Consider the following 21201-nt stretch of genomic DNA (forward strand, 5'->3'; position numbering starts at 1 on the left):
AGATGCTCAACGGTCTAATCAGCGCGCGAACAGATCAAATGGCCTGCTCTCGCGAGATATGCGTGACTGCGACGAAAAGAATTGCGGGAAGCAGGAGATTCTCCGAACACATATCTCTGCGTGTTCTCTAGCTTCTGTGCAACAAGCGACAAAATGGCGAAACGTTCAGGACCTTACAAACGATACTTGGAGAACGACACAGAAAGAATCCCAAGGCGAACCAAGTTCAGATGGAATGCAAAAGTAAGTAACGTTTATTATAAGACATTAAAATACTACACACATGCCTTTAGACAGACGTAATGAATTAAAATGTGTTATTTATGACATGCATAAGTTTATGATTTAATCAATAATATTAACCTTGGAGAAAGAAATTACTATCTTTTTTCCCCTAACTTTTAAACATTCTATCTTTCCTTGTCTACAAGTAGAACTACAATAAAAATGGTCCAAGAAATACTGGAGGTGACAGTAGTAACACTTCCAACAGTGAAGATGAAAAAATTGGAAATGAGCACTTTGAGAAGAGAGGTATTAACATTCAAGAGGTATTAACACTATTATTCCCTACAGTGTTATTATAATATCGATACTAAGGTGTTCAGTCAGACATACTGTGATAGTTAATTTTGTCCATATTGCCCATGGAGAGCATCTCTTTTTACAGCAGTAATAATGTTATTCATACTGTACTACATGATTTGTTTTCATGACTTCCACTTTATATGTCTTTGAGTTGTCAAATAAACTTTTACCTTACTTCTGTTTGTCCTTCTCATAAACAGTATCTGTCACCCATTAGTGATTAACAAACACGGCCCAGTTCTAGTATCGATTATTTGTGGTACAATAAAGGTCTGGTGTTTTTTTATGTTTACTTTTAATGTTTTTCCCTTGTTAGCCTTTAGACATTGAGTATGACGGAGTAAACCCAGAAGATGATATGAGTACTGTATCCAGCAGTGAAGTGGACAATGAAAACTCCTCCACAACTAGCCTTATGGGTACTGACATTCAAGAGGTACATACACAAGTTTTGTCTACTGGCATTGTTATTTCTTTTCATCCAACTCATTGCTCCAACAACAAATCTTAAAATATGCTGGGCTAACTCCACACAAGATATTACTTGTAGTTAGTGGATTGCTGTGATAGTTGGTGAGAGCATTTATCCCCCTTACAGAAAGATTCCACTTTATTATGGCCAAATGACAAACTCCATTTATGAAGGCAGCAGAGGGCCTTCATAAATTCAATGATATTTTGCCATTAATTCAGTTGTTTATTCTTTTTCCCTTGTTAATCTTTAGAACAACATTGAAGATGACATGAGCAATGCATCCAGCAGTGAAGATGATGATGGTGAAGTGGACAATGAAAACTCCTCCACAAGTAGCCTGTTTGGTGCTGACATTCAAGAGGTACATAAATAATTATACATCACACAGTTTTATACCTTTTAGACATTTATATTGATATTCTTTAACCTGTAGTATGGGGAAGACCTGTCAGATTCTGAAGGAAGCATGCTTCATGCTACCAGGAGTGAAGCTGGAAATGATGGGGACAGTGAAGATTTGATGGAGGACAATATTGGTGGAGGAAGCACCTCAGAATTTTCAGTGGTATGTAGTAAATGGTTGAATGACAAAGTGCTAGTAATTAAGTTTAATAACTCACGTAAAGAAGATCATTTTGTAAAATGAGTGTAATGTAGACAATATAAAATAGCTATGACTGACTGTAGCAGCTGTTTTTTGGAGTTTTTGTCCTGACATGATGCTTTATTTTTAAGTTGTGTGAGGTGGAGTTGAGGCAGGTAGTAGTGCAAGGCATTCTGAATATCAGACTATTTCAAAATAGAGACAAAATAAAACTTGCTTAAGGTGTTACAGAGTCATGAGTTAAATTGTTCCATATCTATACAGCAATGTGGCATCACTCCTGCACTGTGTGGGCTTGTAGATAATTGCTTGTGTAGATCAGAATCGAACAGAATTGAATTTTGGTAGTGTTTTGGGTTTGGTCGCAATTTGAGTCTACATAATTGTGAAATATCAATTAATTGTTTTATCACTGCAGTGTTTCTGTTTATTCACTTTCATTGCACAGTCTCAAAGTAACACTTTTAGCATATGAACATAATGGACAATAAAAGACAGCAATATGGATTATGCCAAAATAGCAGCCTTATGCCACCATTCAGCAGAGGTGATAGCAAAATAATTGTAATTACACAATAAAAAGTAAACGTGACTTATTATTTATATTTGCATGATCCACTTTTCACAAATAAACTACGAAGGATATTTTAGGACTCATAGTATGCCTGAGTAATTATATAAACGAAGACTCTACTAAAGTTGAGCATACAGGTACACATACAGGTCGCTACTCTTTCTATTGGGTTTGTAGCTTTTTATAATATGATGAAATTATCATTAATTTTGTGATAGCCTAAGGTAAGCATTTCTAGAAAATTACATTTGATAAAATAGAAGAAAACATGCTGGACTAATATTCCTGCTTTGTTCTGTAGCTGCTCACATTTTTACATCTTTTGTCTCCCTTTCTTTCTCTTTAGGGCAACGAAGATAGAGCTGATGCTGGTGACAAGCCCTTGTATCCTGGGGCACCTCTTTCTAAAGGAGAAAGTATATTGATGCTGATGTCCTATTTGTTGCGGCATAATTTAACCGGTGAAGCGTTTACTCACTTATTGGAAATGTTTAACATAATGTTTCCAGGTCTTATCCCATCTTCACATTACCTTTTCCACAAAGAATTTGGAAGTTCATCCAATTTTGAAGTTCACTTTTACTGTGAAAGCTGTTCAAAATACCTTGGCATTAGAGCAGAGTGTCCCTTTCAGTGTGACTCTTGCAACACGGTATTTGACGCCAGTGCAAATCTAAAGAATGGCTTCTATTTTCTTGTGTTGCCCCTGTATGCACAAATTCAGCAACTTCTGCAAGAACACATGGTCAGTCTTAATGAAAAAACTAGAACCTCTGGGGTTCTCTCTGACATACAGTCTGGCAAAGAGTATCAAAAGTTACATGACAGTGGAGTTCTTGGAAAAGATGACTTGTCACTAATTTGGAATTTTGATGGCGCACCAGTGTTCAAAAGTTCTAAATGCAGCATTTGGCCTATTCAGTGTCAGGTAATTGAACTGAAACCAGAAGTGAGAAAAAAGCACATTTTGATGTCAGCGTTATGGTTTGGACCAAGTAAACCGTCCATGTTAACATTACTAACACCCTTTGTTAAAGAAGCCTCTTTATTAGAGACTGCAGGTATCGAGTGGCAAGACATACAGGGGAACTCTCATGTTTCTAGAGTGTTTGTGCTGGTTTGTAGCTCTGATTCGATGGCTCGTCCATTGCTTCGTAACACAAAGCAGTTCAATGGTTTTTATGGATGTGATTTTTGTTATCATAAAGGTGGTAAATCCTATCCATATGATCGACCTGAACCCCCGCTTCGAAATGAGAGAGATCATTTTAGTCATGCGATGTCAGCTTCAGATAATGAGCCAGTGTTTGGCGTCAAAGGGCCATCTCCGTTAATGAAGCTTTGCCACTTCCAAATGATAAATGGTTTTATTCCTGAATATCAACACAATGTGTGTCTTGGAGTCACTCGGCAACTGTCCACACTGTGGTTTGATACAGCAAACAGTGAAGCTGCCTGGTACATTGGCAAACAGATCGAAGAGGTTAATTTGCGACTTATAAAAATAAAACCTCCTGTTGAGATAACCAGGACACCAAGGTCAATGAGTGAACGGAAGTTCTGGAAAGCTTCAGAATGGCGAGCATTTCTTCTTTTCTATGCTCTGCCTGTCTTGAAAGGTATACTCCCTGCCAGATTTTGGAATCATTTGTTCCTTTTGGTGTTTGGTATATATACATTGCTTCAGGATAAGATCAAAACTAGAAGCATCTTGATGTCAGAACTGGCTCTTAAAAAATTTGTCATTGAATTTCAAAGATTGTACGGGAAACATCACATGACTTTCAACATACACTTACTCACACATGTTACTCAAAGTGTAAAAAACTGGGGGCCATTATGGGCTACGTCAACATTCGTGTTTGAATCCAATATGGGCACTCTACTTAAGTATTGTCATGGAACACAGTATATCCCTTCACAAATAGCTAGAAAATTTCTGCTGTGGAGAGAATTGCCAGAAAAGACCAAGCATACTATCACAAATGCAAAGGTTCGGTCATTTGTGGAAGAACTTCACTTTAATAAGCGAAAAACTGAAAAATGTGAAATATTAAATGAAAGTGTCAAGGGTTTTGGACATCCCCCATTGCAAGAAAACATCACAGCTTCGTATAGGCTTGCCATCACCAAGTTATGTGGAAATCTAAGTAATTGCTTCTGGTCTTTCAGCCGTTTTTTGGTTGATGGAGTTTTGTATCACAGTCAAAAATATGAGAGGCTAAAGAAAAGGTATAACAGTGTTGTATACTTGAAAGATGGTACATTGTGTTTAATTAATGACTTAGTTGTTTTTAAACAACACTGTGCACATCAAAGCCCTGCAAATTGTGCATGTACCAAACATTGCTGTGTATTAGTTGAGGTACTTGCTACATCTAGCAGGCCATTGTGTAAAGATTCACAAATAAATGTACAGTGTACTTTTACACATGAGGTGAGGAAGACTGGAAATGTCAGTGCTATATGGCCAGACATGATAGCAATGAAATGTGTTGTTGTTGAAACAGTTGACAAATTGTACGTTACACCTTTGCCAAATCGCCATGAACGGGACTAAAAGAGCAGTCATGAGTTTAATCAAAAATTGAGTGTTGTAGCCACTGTATTACTTTAAGATACTTACTGCTGTTTGGCTTAATGTTTTGTGATGAGCTTACAAAAATATGTTTTATATATGTGTGTGCATGTGTATAATGTTATGTATTATAATATGAATCAAGCTTGTTAAAATCCTCTCAAACCTTGGAAAACTACTGTCAATAGAATTAGCCAATTGTTTATCTGTTTCTGTACTGTTTAATAACTCTGTGTACATAAAGATCTGATTCACTTCCGCCCATGTACTATTTACTCTAAGCTATTCCACCCCAAACTACAAGTCAAGTATACTTCTGTATAAGGCAAGAATACTTAATTATACTTTTCTTAAGTATATATTGATCAAAGGTTTAAGTACAAGTAAAGGCCACATATACTTAAACTATTCTGTATACTTGTCAGTATAAGCCAAGTATACTTCACTATACTATTCTAAGACTAACTATGAATGTACTTAGTTTTAGACTTCTGTTTATACTTTTCAGTATAAGCCAAGTATACTTCACTATACTATTCTAAGACTATGAATGTACTTAGTTTTAGACTTCTGTTTATACTTTTCAGTATAAGCCAAGTATACTTCAGTATACTATTCTAAGACTAACTATGAATGTACTTAGTTTTAGACTTCTGTTTATACTTTTCAGGATAAGCCAAGTATACTTCAGTATACTATTCTAAGACTAACTATGAATGTACTTAGTTTTAGACTTCTGTTTATACTTTTCAGTATAAGCCAAGTATACTTCAGTATACTTTTCTTAAGTATCTAAAATATAGTTTATAAAAAGTAAACTTCAAGTATACTTCCTCAGTTTTAGTACAAAATAAGTATACTCATAGTACACTTGAATAAACTTCTTTTTGGTAAGGGTGAGCATGATGCAGATGACTGAAGAGGCTACGCTGGTGGATGGGAAATTTAAATATAAGAAACTTCCAGATGGAAGTACAAACAAAAATAGTGTTATTTGCACTTTATGTAGGAAGGAGTTCGCTTATCACAGGAGCACTTCCACCCTTCGTTACCACACCAACGCAAAACATGTTGGGGCTAACGCGCAGGTCAGTAATGATCACTTAGCCACTTAGCTGCTAATTGTATTCCTAGTACGATATGGTGAACAAACGTCCGTATTTTCCGGGACATGTCCGTATTTCACATCCTGTCCCGGGCGTCGCGGTTTTTTTTTAAGTGAGGAAATGTCCTGGGGTGAGTTTCCCAAAACGTTCTTAGCGCTAAGTACTTCGTAACCTCGTTCATACGTACGAGGTTAAGATGTACTTAGCGCTAAGAATGTTTTGGGAAACTCACCCCTGGTTTTTAAATTACCTTCATTGGACCATTAAGACTGGATTAAACTTTCGCGAGTGACCGTCGCGCGCGACTCTGCACGCGTTTATACGTGACGCGTCATATTATTTACAGTGTTGTTCGCTCTCTGTGGTCGAAGCTAAAGGCTTACAAGAAGCACTGCAAATTGTGTCAACTGATGCAAGTTAAGAACTGCCGTCCAGAAAGACAATGTCGAAGAAAATCCAGCAGCTGTATGATGAGGAAAGGGAAGTAAAACAGGTTATTGTGAAGAAACAAATGTGGCTCTGACTGGGGATCACTGGACCTCTGTTAGCAACAAGAATTATCTTGGTGTCTGTGACAGCTCATATTATAGATGATGAAGATCCAGTCATTTGCTTTGAGCATGCAGAAGACCACTTATAGGCACTATGGAGATCCCTGTGGCAGAGGCCTGGGAAATTAAAGAAAAATATACCATCTAAAATGGTATTGAAAAACATCTTCTGATTTACTTCAATTCTTCCAATATCCTGAGCAAAACTTCCAAAATTAAACAACATTTTTGGTCAAAATTTCCAGTGTTCTGAACTGTTTTTTGCACTCATCTATTGGTCTATGTAGTAGACTGGTGGAAAAATAAACAAGATGTTGAAGTTTATGATTATGTTCATTGATTCATTCATCATTCAAACTTAAATTAATATTTCTCATGTTAAATACTGAAATGCGATTAAAATGCGATTAATTTCGATTAATTAATTACAAAGCTTCCGATTAATTCGATTAATTTTTTTGATCGCGTCCCACCCCTAATATATATATATATATATATATATATATATATATATATATATATATATATATATATATATATATGTGATATATATATATATATATATCATATATATATATATATATATATATATATATATATATGATGTTCGTCCCTCAGGTGGGCGGGACCCGTGATCCGTCTCACCTGAGGGTTGTTTGTTCGTCTATATATGTCTTGTCTTTGTACCAGTTGACTGCTGGTTATTATTTCCTTCATTCGGAACTATGTCACGGGTTTTTGGTTTGCGCTTGCGTTGGTTATCGTCTGTCTGTGTGTGTGTGTGTGTGTGTGTGTGTGTGTGTGTGTGTGTGTGTGTGTGTGTGTGTACGTTGTAGTGTTTTGTATAAATAACGACGCGGACGTGAGCGAGTGTGCCGTGGTGTGTGTGTGTGGACGGGTCCACCGATGCGTGCTGCACGCTCAACTGCGTGTGACGCGAGAGTCTCTCGGCTCTTTCGCCTCGACGGGGGTGAGCGACCGCGAGCCGAGGAGACGTGTCACTGTGGGCGTGACGCATAATCCACTCGTGGATAGCTCTCTCTCTGAGCTGGAGTAGGTGCGTCACGCTCTACAGAGCGTCCGCATCGGTGGGTCCTGTCCGTTTGTTTGTGTTTTCTGTCTTTGCGTGTTCGTTTTGTCCTAGCGTGTAGCGTGATTTGTTTTATGTCATTCTTCGCTTGCACCCCTCTTTACTGTGTGTTGGGAGGGGTCCATTTGAGGTCCCGTGCCACTGGATGTGGTACGGAGGGCGTCTAAGGCGCGTATATGTTATATGTCATGTTTGTGTATTTACTTTTGTTATTCCCCGGAGGGCCCCCCCTAAATATGTTTTTGGGGGGGAGCTATGGGGTTCCTGAGCCACGAAATGTGGCTCAGAAGGCGCTGCTCCGTTGGGAGACCTGCCCTGTTGGGAGGGACCCCTGAGCAGGTAGGAGCCCCTGTACCCCTTTAAGTAGGCAGAGGATGCCTGGGGTGTTAGCGGCAGGGTGTCTCCTCAGGCTAAGAAGGGGTCTCCTCCCCCCTGGGTAAAGGGAAAATGCGCTTTATGTTATGTGTTGTGTGTTGTCTGTGTGCGTGTGTGTGTGATGTGTTGCAGGTTGCTCCTGGTGGTGGACTGCGGCACTCCCGGACCTAGTGGGGTCTCCAGGAGGAGACCCTCCCCTTCGAGCTCGGGGTGACCAGCGTGCCCCTGTTGTGCATGGCCAGGGCCCTGGTCTCTGGCGCTCCTGGGTTGGGTGTAGGAGTCCACCTTGAGATGAGGGGCCCTGTGAGGGGTTCACTCCCCAGGAGTCTGGGGTGACCCCTAGCGAAAAGGGCAGGGGTCAGCTCCGAGCAAAGAGGTAGGTTTGGGAGGTGGTCGGTGGAAGCCGTGGTCGCACCCCAGTGTGGCGGCCTGCACACATCCACACCTGTGACGTGTGTTGGGCCATGTGCTCCCGGTCCGCACACAGCGGTGGGGCTTAAGCGGCCTAAGGCCGGTTAGGGCGTGAGGGCCCTGTGACCGACCGGGGCGTGGTTATCATCTTGTTGATGGTCCAGGGTCCCGCCCAGGAGGCGAGCTAACCTGTGTGTCTGTTTTTATGTTTCAGCTCCAGGACTGCAGGGAACGGGTCCCTGCCTTGTCTGCGTCCTGTGACGAGGAGCATGTGTGTTTTGTGTTTTAGCTCCAGGACGGCAGGGAACGGGTCCCTGTCTTGTCCCCGCCCTCCCCTTTGTTGTGTTTTGTGTGCTGCCGCTGTAAGCCGCACATCCGGAGGGGAGTGCGGCTTTGGTGGGGGGGGGGGGGGGTCTGTCACGTTGTGGGGTGGCGGGGGGCCTGCCGGTCGCCCCCGGTTACAGCGGCAGCTGTCCTGTTTTGGTCACGTGATGTTCGTCCCTCAGGTGGGCGGCAGGGGCGGACTGGGGAGAAAAAGTGGCCCGGGAGTTCCTGACAGACTGGCCCACTATATATATATATATATGTGTGTATATATATATGTATATGTGTGTGTATACTGTATATGAATCTATACATGGCACGTAGTGTATATGACGGCGTTTATTGTCATATGGACAATATTAATTCCAGCAATAATATGATTACAAAGCCACATAGTGGCTTTTAAATAGTCCACCATAAGACCACCAAACAAGTTGTTAAATAGTCCATAAGACAACCAAACAAGTTGTTTTACGCAAAGTGCATCCTAAAGAACAACCTACAACTCTAACGTGGGTATTTCTTCCTCTTACCTATTTGTGGTGGTTAGTTTTAATCTAAGAATTTCAATAGCTTTAAAAAAACAGTGCACAGTGCTCTGCATTGAAGACCGCCACTTGCGTCCGTGTTAACCGTGTTAAGGTAATTTGCCTTAGACGTTGCAGAGGCGACAGCAGTACATTTAAAATAACATGTTATCTACAATTTAAACTGCTGTATGTTTTCGTAGTCCGGCCCGTATTTTCTGGGACAAGTTTTTTTTTCTGATCTCCGCTGCATACTGTCAGCCCGCACCAGCTGGCCCAGTCCGCGGCCGCGGTCCAACTCGTTCATGTGTTTACAGGCTCAGACCGCGGCCGCGCTGAGCAGGTTAGTCTGACTGGAGCGGGGGAGGTATTAACACCGTTAAACAGCAGCGTGACTACGGGCCGGGGCTGCAGTGCGCGGCAGTGGCTCCTCCACGGGCTGAGTTAAACCACCGGCGGCCCACCGGCCCACTAACCCATCGGCCCACCGGGGAAATCCCCGGTAGCAATGTATGCCAGTCCGCCCCTGGTGGGCGGGATCCGTGATCCGTCTCACCTGAGGGTCGTTTGTTCGTCTATATATGTCTTGTCTTTGTACCAGTTGACTGCTGGTTATTATTTCCTTCATTCGGAACTATGTCACAGGTTTTTGGTTTGCGCACTTTCTATTAAGCCATCCTCTTTCCCTGAGACTTGGCGTGATCACTTCCTTTTTAGTTGCTCACCCTGCCCGTCACACTATCAATGTACTTGGTATATCCCTCTTGTATGCTTAAAGAATTCTTAAAGTTTGCTGTATGTTTTGATTGACATTCACGGTAGCCAATCTGCAATCCACTCAACAAATTACGTTCGCCGCTACCCCGGTAGATCTTTCTGACTTGGTTATCTTATAAGTAGCTCGCAAGCTGAAAACTGTGGGCACCCCTGTATTAGGGAGTCCAGGGGTAAACTTGTCCAATATAAAATATTACATAGATATTATTGGACACCATGTCGACTATATAGGATGGGTCTTATAAATAAGGACTGCTGTTGGAGGTGTCAGAAAGAGAAGGGTACCTTTTTCCACTGTATCTGGGAATGTGATTTATTACAATTGTTCTGGAAGGGGGTGTTAAAAGTGCTGGGTGATTGGATGGGGGGAACCTACCAGTCTACCCACAGTTATGCTTGCTAGGCAATAGAAACTCAGTAAGAGACATAAATAAGGTCGAATTTGGAATTTTGACTACGGGCTTAATTACTGCATCAAGAATAATTCTAAAACACTGGAAATCAACTATGTCTCCAGAGTTAAAAGAATGGTTGAATTCAATGACAGAAACTGCTTCATATGAAAATATGTTAGCTGGAATGTCTGGTCAAACCTCACAAAGAAACACGGCTTGGCAAAACTTATGGCAACAAGTAAAACTACAAGAATAAAGAAGTCCACACCCCCTCTTATCTTCTACCATGTCACCTCTTGAAGTATCAGACTTACTTCATAATTTATTATTGTACGCTATTATTTATTTTTTATTACTTTTTATCTCTTTTGATTTCTTCTCTCTCTTACTATATTTGTGCTACCTGTCGCACCTAACAGTAAAAATATGCTGACAAATATGCCTATGCTCTTATATCGTGAATGTTATTTTCTTACAATGTGCTTGTTGATTTGCGTTGTGTTTTGTAAATTGTATGAAGGAAGTGTGTAATAAAAACTTTGATTACAAAAAAAGACAAATTCTACAGTAGTGCATAGACTGGCGAGCTAGCATACCTGTCCAAGTCATCAAAGGCCTTGATTACTCAACCAAGTGTACACCGCACATACATCGTCGCTCAACTTCACCGAACAGCTGGGTCACTGTGAGTGCTTGGTATAACATTGGAAAGTACGCATATGTTTATTTTGGACCTCAAAATACCGCGTATTCCTGCCGGCACCAGTGGACAGCCATCCGAGCCTGGAAGACTCTTGCCCTGAGTAAAGCGCATTCATTCATCATGCCGCTTTGATGCCAGTCTTGTTTGCTGCTATCTATTCTCACTATTAGCTTCTCAGACCAAAGTAGTGTGATACATACATTTTAGCTAGTCCATTTTAGCTTGCATTTCAAACCTAGCATCTAATTTTAGCATAGATGTAAGGCACGCCAGTATATTCCAGTTAATAGTTTCCTCCATAAGGCATTTTCTTCAATTTTCATTTACATTTCATTTTCATTGTAGCTTGTGGGTTGGTTAACATTGGTTTAAATGGTCTGCAGAGTTTTCTGTTTCATAGTTGGCTTAACTTCAGTTGGTTTGTCCTTCCTCTGATAAAGTTAATAACTTTCTGAACCTAAACCAAGTTTTCGACCTTATGCGTCGCATGCATTCTAACGTTAAATTGTTTATATCTATTGATCAATAAAATTTACATTTGTTAATTAAACCAATTACTGTGGCAAATATATTTCAACCAGTGGTATTGAGACACTGTGCAAACTCTGAGCTTCACCTATGGTAATGAGACTTATATATAATTTCATCTGTTCCAGTTACCAAATACATATTCCCTTGAAATTGCAGGGTGGTGCCCCATAAAATTATTCATAATCAATCAGTATATCGCTACAGACGTGACAGAGTCTGTAGACGTCGTGGAGAACGTTCTGCTGCCTGCAACATCCTCCAGCATGACCGTATTTGGCAGTGGGTCAGTGGTGTGGGGAGGCATTTCTTTGAAGGGCCATACAGACCTCCATATGCTAGCCAGAGGTACCCTGGCTGCCATTAGGTACCGGGATGAGATCCTCAGACCCATTGTGAGACCATATACTGGTGCATTGGACCTTGAGTTCCTTCTGCATTGCTAGGCCTCATGTGGCTGAAGTGTTTCAGCAGCTCCTGCATGATGAAGGCATTGATGCTATGGACTGGCCTGTCCATTCCCCAGACCTGAATCCAATCGAGCACATCTGGGACATCATCCACCAACGGCATGTTGCTCCACAGACTGTCCAGGAATTGACTGACGCTTTAATCCTGGTCTGGGAGGAGATTCCTCAGGAATAAAAATCCACCACCTCCTCAGGAGCATGCCCAGGCGTTGTAGAGAGGTCATACAGGCAAGTGAAGGCCACACACACACTACTGAGCCTCATTTTAACTTGTCTTGAGGAATTTCCACTGAAGTTGAATCACCCTGTCATTTGATTTTCCACTTTGATTTTGATTCCAAATCCTGACCTCCATGGGTTAATCCATCTACAAATAAGAACGCATTCTCACTGACTAATGTGTACAGACCGTCAGGTCCTAGACTTTCTAAACGATTTCAGTGATTTTGCAGCAAGTATGCAGTGACAAAATAATAATGGTAGGAGACTTTCATAAATTTTGATAATGCTGAGGATCAGCTGAAAAGGGATTTTTACTTCAATATTGAACTTTGTCAGCATTACATAAAATGTAACAGGACCTACTCATTATCGTAATCATACCCTAGATTTAATTTTAACGCTGGACATCGACGTAAATAACAAATACGCTCCTGCAAACCACATCAATCTTTGACCACTATCTAGCCTCATTCGAGTTTCCTCTTAACCTGAATAATCGCTCGTCTCCTTGACATTGTATAAAGCGCTTGATAAATTAATAAACCGCAACACAGTTTATTTAAAGCCTCCCAGATTTAACTACTTTAGCCTTGTAGTGTTCTTATAATAAAGTAACATATCGCGAGATTAGAGTAGTGACAAAGCGAGATCACTAATGAGACTAGAAGGATAGAGAGGTAGCCATGATGAATATGTATGTGTGACATGTTGAATGTGTTAATTAAAAAACCACGATAAAACGGACACTACTCTCGTGCATGTGATCTCTAAAACTGGCGACGAGGATCATCCTGACAGCATAGCAGGACGAAAGAAATGCCCTCAGCTGTTAACAGACCCGGAGCCGAAAAAAAAAGAATCTACAAATGTCTGTGCTACGATTCTGGATTTTGATGTCCCGCTCGGTGGGCTCGCACCCCCGAAACCATTGGGCACTGTTGGCGAGCCTGAAACTTTACATCAACAATGGGAAATGTGGAAGAGAGAACTTGAAATATACATTGTAGCATCAGGAGTTGTAAATGCTGCACAAAAGCGAGCTGTGTTATTATTAACAGGGGGAGAAGGACTGCATGAGATATGGAAACATTTCACTGACGAGCAGAAACCCTACCAACCCGCTACTGATCAGCAACCTGAACGAGATGTATATTAAGTAGCTGTAACGATTCAAGGGGTGGGTGTGACGCAAACAAGTATTTAAATTAATTATTTTAAAAAAGGAAACAAAACACTAAACACAGGAGAGCTAACAAGTAAGGCGGTAAGTAGACAAGGAAAAAAATACAATAGACTAAACAGCTGACAGAACCACAAGGAAACTGAACTAATATGAGCCAGGGAGAAGACCATAAAACACTGAAACTGGAGAGTGAAAAACAGCTAGGAAGACACATACACAACACACTATGAAAAGCAAGGAAGTAATGACGAGGGAAACAGTGACTAATGGGGAAAGAGATATAAATAACAGGGCAAGGATACAGACGAATAACTAAACCAGACTACACAAACAAAACTAGGGATATGCATTAGGACAGGGAAACTAACAAACAATACAACCTTAAACCTGGACAGACTACGCGAAGCTGGGAGGCAGGGCAACAAGGAGAACAACGTATAATCACGATAACTAGAGAGGAGGCAGATAACAAGAACATGAAACACGATTAGCAGGGATTTCAAATAACGAGCAGGAAAACAGGGAGGTACTCACATACACATAAATGCAGGGAAACAAAGAAAGGAGATCAAAATTGACATGATACGGAGAGAATAAGGCAGAGCAGGACAAGGCAACGCTAGGGAGTACTCACACTACAAACAATGACCGACACAGGAGTGTAACACCACGGGGATTATATCCACAGAAAACATGACGGTGAAACAAGACGCAGGTGGGAACAATGAGGACGGGGCGTGGCAGACAGAAGGAGAAACCATGGGAACGGGGAAACTAGGCAGGACCAGGGAGGAGGGAGGGGCTGGACGTGACAGTAGCCATCCGACTCCTTGACAACACCTTTAAGGGAGAACATACCAAAAGCCCATACAAAATTCTGGGAAACAGCCCAATGCTGATGAGACAATAAATAATTTTATCATTCGCCTCAAAGTACTAGTGAAAACATGCAACTTCGATGCTGAAGCTGATAACCATGTAAGTGATAAAGTACTATTGCACATTAAAAATTCTGAGTTAAAAGGCAAAATATACAGAGAAGATAATCTCACACTGGATCACCTTATCCAAGTAATTGGCTCATACCACTACAACGAGGTGCTAATCTTTAGATCTCCCGCAAATACAAACCATGTCTCTGGTAGAGCAAGGTCCAAAACAAAGCCCAAGGCACCACCACAGTCAGGGTGTTACAAGTGTGGTGCACAATGGACACATAGGTCGCAAATGCATCTGATCCAAGAACCACAAGTGCAGCCACTGTGGGAAAAAGATTCACCCCCTTTAGCCCCTTTAAAAGATAAATGTTTTAAATAAGGTCACAACCATGGCTAAACGCCAAAATTCGTGATATTAGGAAGGAGTGTAGGAGAGCCAAGCGTAGATGGAAAAGAGATCAGCTACAAATATCATTGGAGATTTTTAGAGCCAGTCTGGAGAAGTTTCAAGAGGCTGTATATCAGAGCCAAATCAGAGCCGAATATTTTTCAAAACTGATTGAAAAAAACCTCCATAAGCCTAAGGTCTTGTTTAAGGTGATAAATTCTGTGCTCACCCCTTCTATATCTCCAAACCCCAATGCATCTGTAGATTTATGTGAGAGATTTTTAAAACATTTTACAAGCAAGATTGAATCAATTAGGGGAAATTTTACACCCACGCAAAATGATAAAGTTGCTTTTGAATCACATAATTGCACATTTGACAGATTTGAATTAGTATCACTTTCTCAGTTGAAGAAAATTGTATCCCACATGAAGACCACTACATCCCCTTGTGACGTTATCCCTACTTGGCTTCTGAAGGAATCATTTGATGTGTTAGCCTGCAATCTACTAAGAATTATAAATACTTGTCTTGATACAGCTACTATCCCTGAGTCGTTTAAGCATGCTATAGTTCAGCCACTATTAAAGAATCACAGTTTAGATCCAAATCATTTTAGCAATTATCGTCCGATATCAAAACTACCATTTTTATCTAAAGTTTTAGAAAAGGTAGTTTATAATCAGCTTACAGATTTTTTAAACGAAAATCACATATATGAAATATTCCAGTCTGGTTTTAGAGCATTGCATAGTACGTAGACTGCATTACTTAAAGTGACAAATGATTTATTATTGGCCGGCGATCAGGGAAATTGTTCTGTGCTGATTTTATTGGATTTATCTTCTGCTTTTGATACTGTCGATCATGCAATTTTAATTGAGAGATTGGAGAATTGCGTAGGTATAACAGAAAAGGCGCTGAACTGGTTTGTGTCATACTTTACTGATAGAACATTTTCAGTAAATCTGTCTAGTTATTTTTCTTCCTCATCAGTTTTAAACTGGGGTGTTCCTCAGGGGTCAATCCTAGGGCCATTATTATTCTCCTTATATCTTCTGCCTTTGGGTCAAATTATTCGTAAACATGGTATTGCTTTCCATTGTTATGCAGATGACCTACAGTTATATATTCCCTTACAAATTGGAAAACTGGGTTCTTTAGCAAGACTAATAGATTGTGTCTCCGATATAAAAAAATGGATGTCAATAAATTTTTTACAAATAAATGATAGTAAAACAGAGGTTATCTTGTTTGGTCCACCAAAGTTAACACAGGCCTTTGCATCAGACCTGGGAATTTTTAAACATTATGTAAAATCCCATGTAAAAAATCTAGGTGTTATTTTTGATCCTGAACTAAAATTCGACAAGCAAATTAGTGCTGTTGTCAGGGGGAGCTATTTCCAGCTGAGGGCAATTGCTAAAGCTAAATAATTTCTTACATTTTCTGATTTAGAGAAGCTTATTCATGCTTTTATTTCCTCCCGGCTTGATTATTGTAACGCTTTATATTTGGGTTTAAGTCACGAATCTGTTGGCCATCTGCAAATGGTTCAGAATGCTGCTGCGCGTCTCCTTGTGGGTGCTAAGAAATCACATGTCTCCAATTTTAGCATCTTTACATTGGTTGCCTGTCCAACTTAGGATACAGTACAAGGTTTTATTGTCGGTTTTTAAAGGCTTAAACGACCTGGCCCCCTCTTACATTAAAGATATGCTCTGTTATTACGAGACCCCTAGAGCTCTAAGATCATCATCACAGTTGCTGCTGTCTGTTCCTCGGTCTAGACTTAAGCGGAAAGGGGATCGAGCCTTTTCTATTGCAGCACAGCACCAAAATTGTGGAACAGTCTGCCGGTTGATATTAGAGGAGCATCATCAGTCACTTGTTTTAAAACTAAATTGAAGACATATTTTTACTCTGTGGCTTATGATTGTAGCTGAGCTATCTAAATTGTTATGTTGTGTGGATGTGATATGGCATTTTTTACTTTATTATTGTTAGATACATGTGTGTGTGTGTGTGTGTGTGTATGTATGTGTATGTGTGTATATATATATATATATATATATATATATATATATATATATATATATATATATATATATATATATATATATATGCGCGCACACTGTCTATTTTATTCTGTTTTATTAGTTCTTTTTATTGATGTTTCATGTGAAGCACTTTGGGTAACCCTTGTGTTTTAAAGTGCTATATAAATTAAATAAACTTGAAACTTGAAACTTTGATGATCTCTGCTTTCACAAAGATAAATACAAGTCAAACCAAGATGACACACTGAGTCCACAGGGTCGTAGCAGAGCTTCAGGTCACAGCAGGGATGATCCAAAGCAAAGCAAAGGTCGAAACAAAAAAACCAACATAGGATAGAAGAGAGAGAAAACAATGACTCACAGAGTGATTCTGAAGAGCTCTATCTATTCAGAATATCTAAAGCAGAGGACATCCTAGATCTGCACCTGAATGGTTTCACCTTACCCATTACCTCTGGTGCTCACCACAACATGTTGTCCGAGCATGATTTTAAAAGATTACAGAAGGCCAGGCCCGAAGTCAGTCTGCAACTTGCCTCCACAAAACTGTATTGTTATGCCAGCAAGCAAGCCCTCACGCTCTTAGGCAAATGTCCACTTGAAGTTGAAGTCCCAAACACAACACGGTGTGCTACTGCTTCATTCATTGTGGTGCCACGAGCACAGGCGTCACTCCTGAACTAGGATTGCTAGGAAGAGCTAGGATTGTTGAGAGTTGGCATCAATGCAAACATCCTGAGCTGCTCTGGAGCTGACGTATGGTCAAGTCTATGCAATAGGTACCCACAAGTCTTCACTGGGCTGGAGAAACTCAAGAGCTACCAGCTCAGACTAAAAATTTATCCAGATGTCACTCCAGGCATTCAGCCCGTGCGGAGGATTCCCTTTAACCGGAGGCAGCGCGTCATCGAAAAGTTACAAGAGCTAGTGGACCTAGACGTCATTGTGTGTCAGAACCAGCTCATTGGGTGAATCCACTAGTAACTGTGGAAAAAAGGCCAGAAAATGACCACAAACAGAGATGTGAGAATCTGCATTGACATGCGTAGAGCCAATGTGGCCATCGTCCGTGAGCATCATCTTGTGCCTACCATTGATGAGACAATCCAGGAAATAGCCGGAGGGAAATACTTTTCCTAAATCGACCTCAACGTGGTGTATCACAAAGTAGAGCTCCACCCGAATCCAGAGAAATCACAACATTCGCTGCACCAGGAGGACTCTACAGGTATAAATGGTTCTTATTCGGAGTGAACATGGCCTCAGAAAAATTCCAATAGATAATCAGCCAAGTTATCAAGGAATGCCCAGGTGCATACAACATGTCCAACAACATAGTTGTAGTTGGCAGCACAGGAGCTGAACATGACGCAAGGCTGGCTACCATGGTGCAATGGCTAGCTGAAAGAGGACTGACAGTCAATGAAAAGAAATGCCAGATCAAATTGACATCCATCAAATACATGGGTCATGTCCTATCACAAGAAGGTCTTAAAGTGTCAGATGAAAAGGTCAAAGCCATTGCACATGCTCCCCCACCAACAGATGCATCACAAATGCATAGCTTCCTCGGATTGGCCCAGTTCTGTGCAAAGTTCATCCCACTGTTCGCCACAATAACTGCGCCTCTCTGGGAACTCACTAAGCAAGATGCTGAGTGGAGATGGGAGAAAGAGGAACTGCGTGCGTTCGACCAGCCCAAATACGCTTTGATCGACGCCCCCGTCATGGCATACTACTCAGTTGGAAGACCAACCAGAATCACCTGTGATGCTTCCCCCATCAGGGTATGTGCCATGTTAGAGCAACAACAGACAGACAGAGTCTGGAAGCCAGTGTATTACGCCAGCAGGAAGCTCACACCCACTGAGACATGCTACTCTCAGTTTGAAAGAGAAGCTCTCTGAGTATTCTGGGCCTGTAAAAAATTCACCTTTTATCTCATCGGATGTGAATTCAAGATCCTCACAGATCACAAGGCACTTGTGAAAGTGTTGTCACCTAACTCAATCCCTCCATCAGCCAGAGTGGAACGGTGGCTGCTGTACCTGCAACAGTTCACCTACCAAGTAGTCCACATCCCCGGCAAAACCAACAAGGCCGACCCCCTGAGTCGTCAACCCGTTGGTCATCGCAACAAAGCTGAGGTCATCCACCGTGAGATCGAGCAGGTCTCAAAGGAGGATCTGACCATCTCCAAGCTATGCCAAGCCATAAAAAAACGAATGGACCTACTTCAAAGGCACAACCAGTGGCAGACTTAGCAATTTGGGGGCTCAAGGCGAATTTAGCTAGGGGGCCCATCAACATTAATATGCGAGAAATAAGTCAGCTAATCAGGGGGCCCCTACAGTGGGCTGCAGTGGGAGGGGCCCAAGGCAGTTGCCTAGCCACGCCTCTATGCAAAGACCGCCTCTGGGCACAACATTCTAGGCGGTCAAAGATTAACTTTAGACGGCTGGACAGATGGTCATGCAAGGAAACAGGATCGTGATTCCCGAAGTCCTGTAAGAGCATGTAGTACAGTTAGGATATTAATGACATCAGGGGATTGTACGAACAAAAAACTGACTGCAAACTAAAGTCTGGTGGCCTGAAATTGACAAAATGGTGGGAGAACAAATAAAGCGATGCTACCCATGTCAAGTGATCGGCAAGAACGCTCCACCAGAAGAGTTAGAGCGTGTGCCATTGCCTGGACATACCTGGCAGTTGACCTGCTGAGCATCTTTGAAGGTAACTACCTGCCAGGGGCGGACTGGGGAGAAAAAGTGGCCCGGGAGTTCCCGACAGACTGGCCCACTATATATATATGTGTATGTATACATATGTATATATGTATATGTGTGTGTATACTGTATATGAATCTATACATGGCATGTAGTGTATATGACGGCGTTTATTGTCATATGGACAATATTAATTCCAGCAATAATATGATTACAAAGCCACATAGTGGCTTTTAAATAGTCCACCATAAGACCACCAAACAAGTTGTTAAATAGTCCACCATAAGACAACCAAACAAGTTGTTTTACGCAAAGTGCATCCTAAAGAACAACCTACAACTCTAACGTGGGTATTTCTTCCTCTTACCTATTTGTGGTGGTTAGTTTTAATCTAAGAATTTCAATAGCTTTAAAAAAACAGTGCACAGTGCTCTGCCTTGAAGACCGCCACTTGCGTCCGTGTTAACCGTGTTAAGGTAATTTGCCTTAGACGTTGCAGAGGCGACAGCAGTACATTTAAAACAACATGTTATCTACAATTTAAACTGCTGTATGTTTTCGTAGTCCGGCCCGTATTTTCTGGGACAAGTTAGTTTTTTTCTGATCTCCGCTGCATACTGTCAGCCCGCACCAGCTGGCCCAGTCCGCGGCCGCGGTCCAACTCGTTCATGTTTACAGGCTCAGACCGCGGCCGCGCTGAGCAGGTTAGTCTGACTGGAGCGGGGGAGGTATTAACACCGTTAAACAGCAGCGTGACTACGGGCCGGGGCCGCAGTGGCTCCTCCACGGGCTGAGTTAAACCACCGGCGGCCAGCGGCCCGGCGGCCCACCGGCCCACTAACCCATCGGCCCACCAGGGAAATCCCCGGTAGCAATGTATGCCAGTCCGCCCCTGCTACCTGCTGGCTGTAGTTGACTACTACTCCAGTTGGCCCGAAGTTGCCTACATGAAGGTCACCAATGCCATTAATGTGATTAATGCTCTCGAAAGGATGTTTCAAATTCATGGCTATCCCAAGTATCTGAGAAGTGACAATGGACAACAGTTTGCATCCAAAGAGTTCCATGATTACCTCACCGCGCATGGCATCATGCAGCTGAAAGAAGTACCATACTGGCCTCAGTCGAACGGAGAAGTGGAAAGATTTAACAGAACAATTCTGAAATCAGTGAAGATAGCCAGAACTGAAAAGAAAGATTGGAAAGTTGCACTGAAAAGTTTTCTGTTCCACTACCGGACCACTCCTCATGCAGTCATGGGAGTGTCCCCGGCAAAGCTGTTGATGAACAGAGATCTCCGCGACAAACTGCCAAACTTCACCGATATGCCTGCTGACAGTGATGAACCCCATGCTGCTGTTTCAGAAGACAAGGGTGCTTTGCACAAGCTGAAACGAAACATCACTGCTAATAAGCGAAGAGGAGCCAAGGATCAGGAAATAAAACCAGGAGACACTGTTCTTTGCAAGAACCTACACAAGTCCAATAAGCTAGACCTCGATTTTGAGACAGCCATATGAAGTCATCAGTAAACAAGGAAATGCAGTCATCATTCAACAACCCAACAGCCCACCCAAAATGAGAAATGCCGCTCATGTGAAGAAG

At 41.6% G+C, this 21201-nt stretch overlaps 2 protein-coding genes across 6 annotated transcripts in view; one reads left to right on the forward strand and one right to left on the reverse strand.

The window, feature by feature from the left end:
- Positions 1–21201, reverse strand: part of gldn (gliomedin) — a 41773-nt gene that overhangs the window by 11461 nt on the left and 9111 nt on the right. The window lies entirely within an intron of this gene.
- On the forward strand, positions 104–5078 carry LOC143498434 (uncharacterized). Of its 5 annotated transcripts, none has more exons than XR_013125959.1 (5): positions 104–243; positions 435–1024; positions 1314–1424; positions 1497–1628; positions 2588–5078. XR_013125959.1 is itself a non-coding variant. In XM_076993705.1 (5 exons), the coding sequence occupies exons 1-5, from the start codon at positions 154–156 to the stop codon at positions 1707–1709; spliced, it is 651 nt and encodes a 216-aa protein (XP_076849820.1). In that variant the 5' UTR covers positions 110–153. The 5 variants fall into 5 exon arrangements, 1 of the variants encoding a protein (XP_076849820.1); XR_013125960.1 differs by having other exon boundaries at positions 435–551; positions 905–1424; XR_013125957.1 differs by having other exon boundaries at positions 110–243; positions 435–551; positions 905–1024; positions 1314–1628.

Source organism: Brachyhypopomus gauderio, chromosome 2, assembly GCF_052324685.1.
Source record: "Brachyhypopomus gauderio isolate BG-103 chromosome 2, BGAUD_0.2, whole genome shotgun sequence".
NCBI lineage: Eukaryota > Metazoa > Chordata > Actinopteri > Gymnotiformes > Hypopomidae > Brachyhypopomus > Brachyhypopomus gauderio.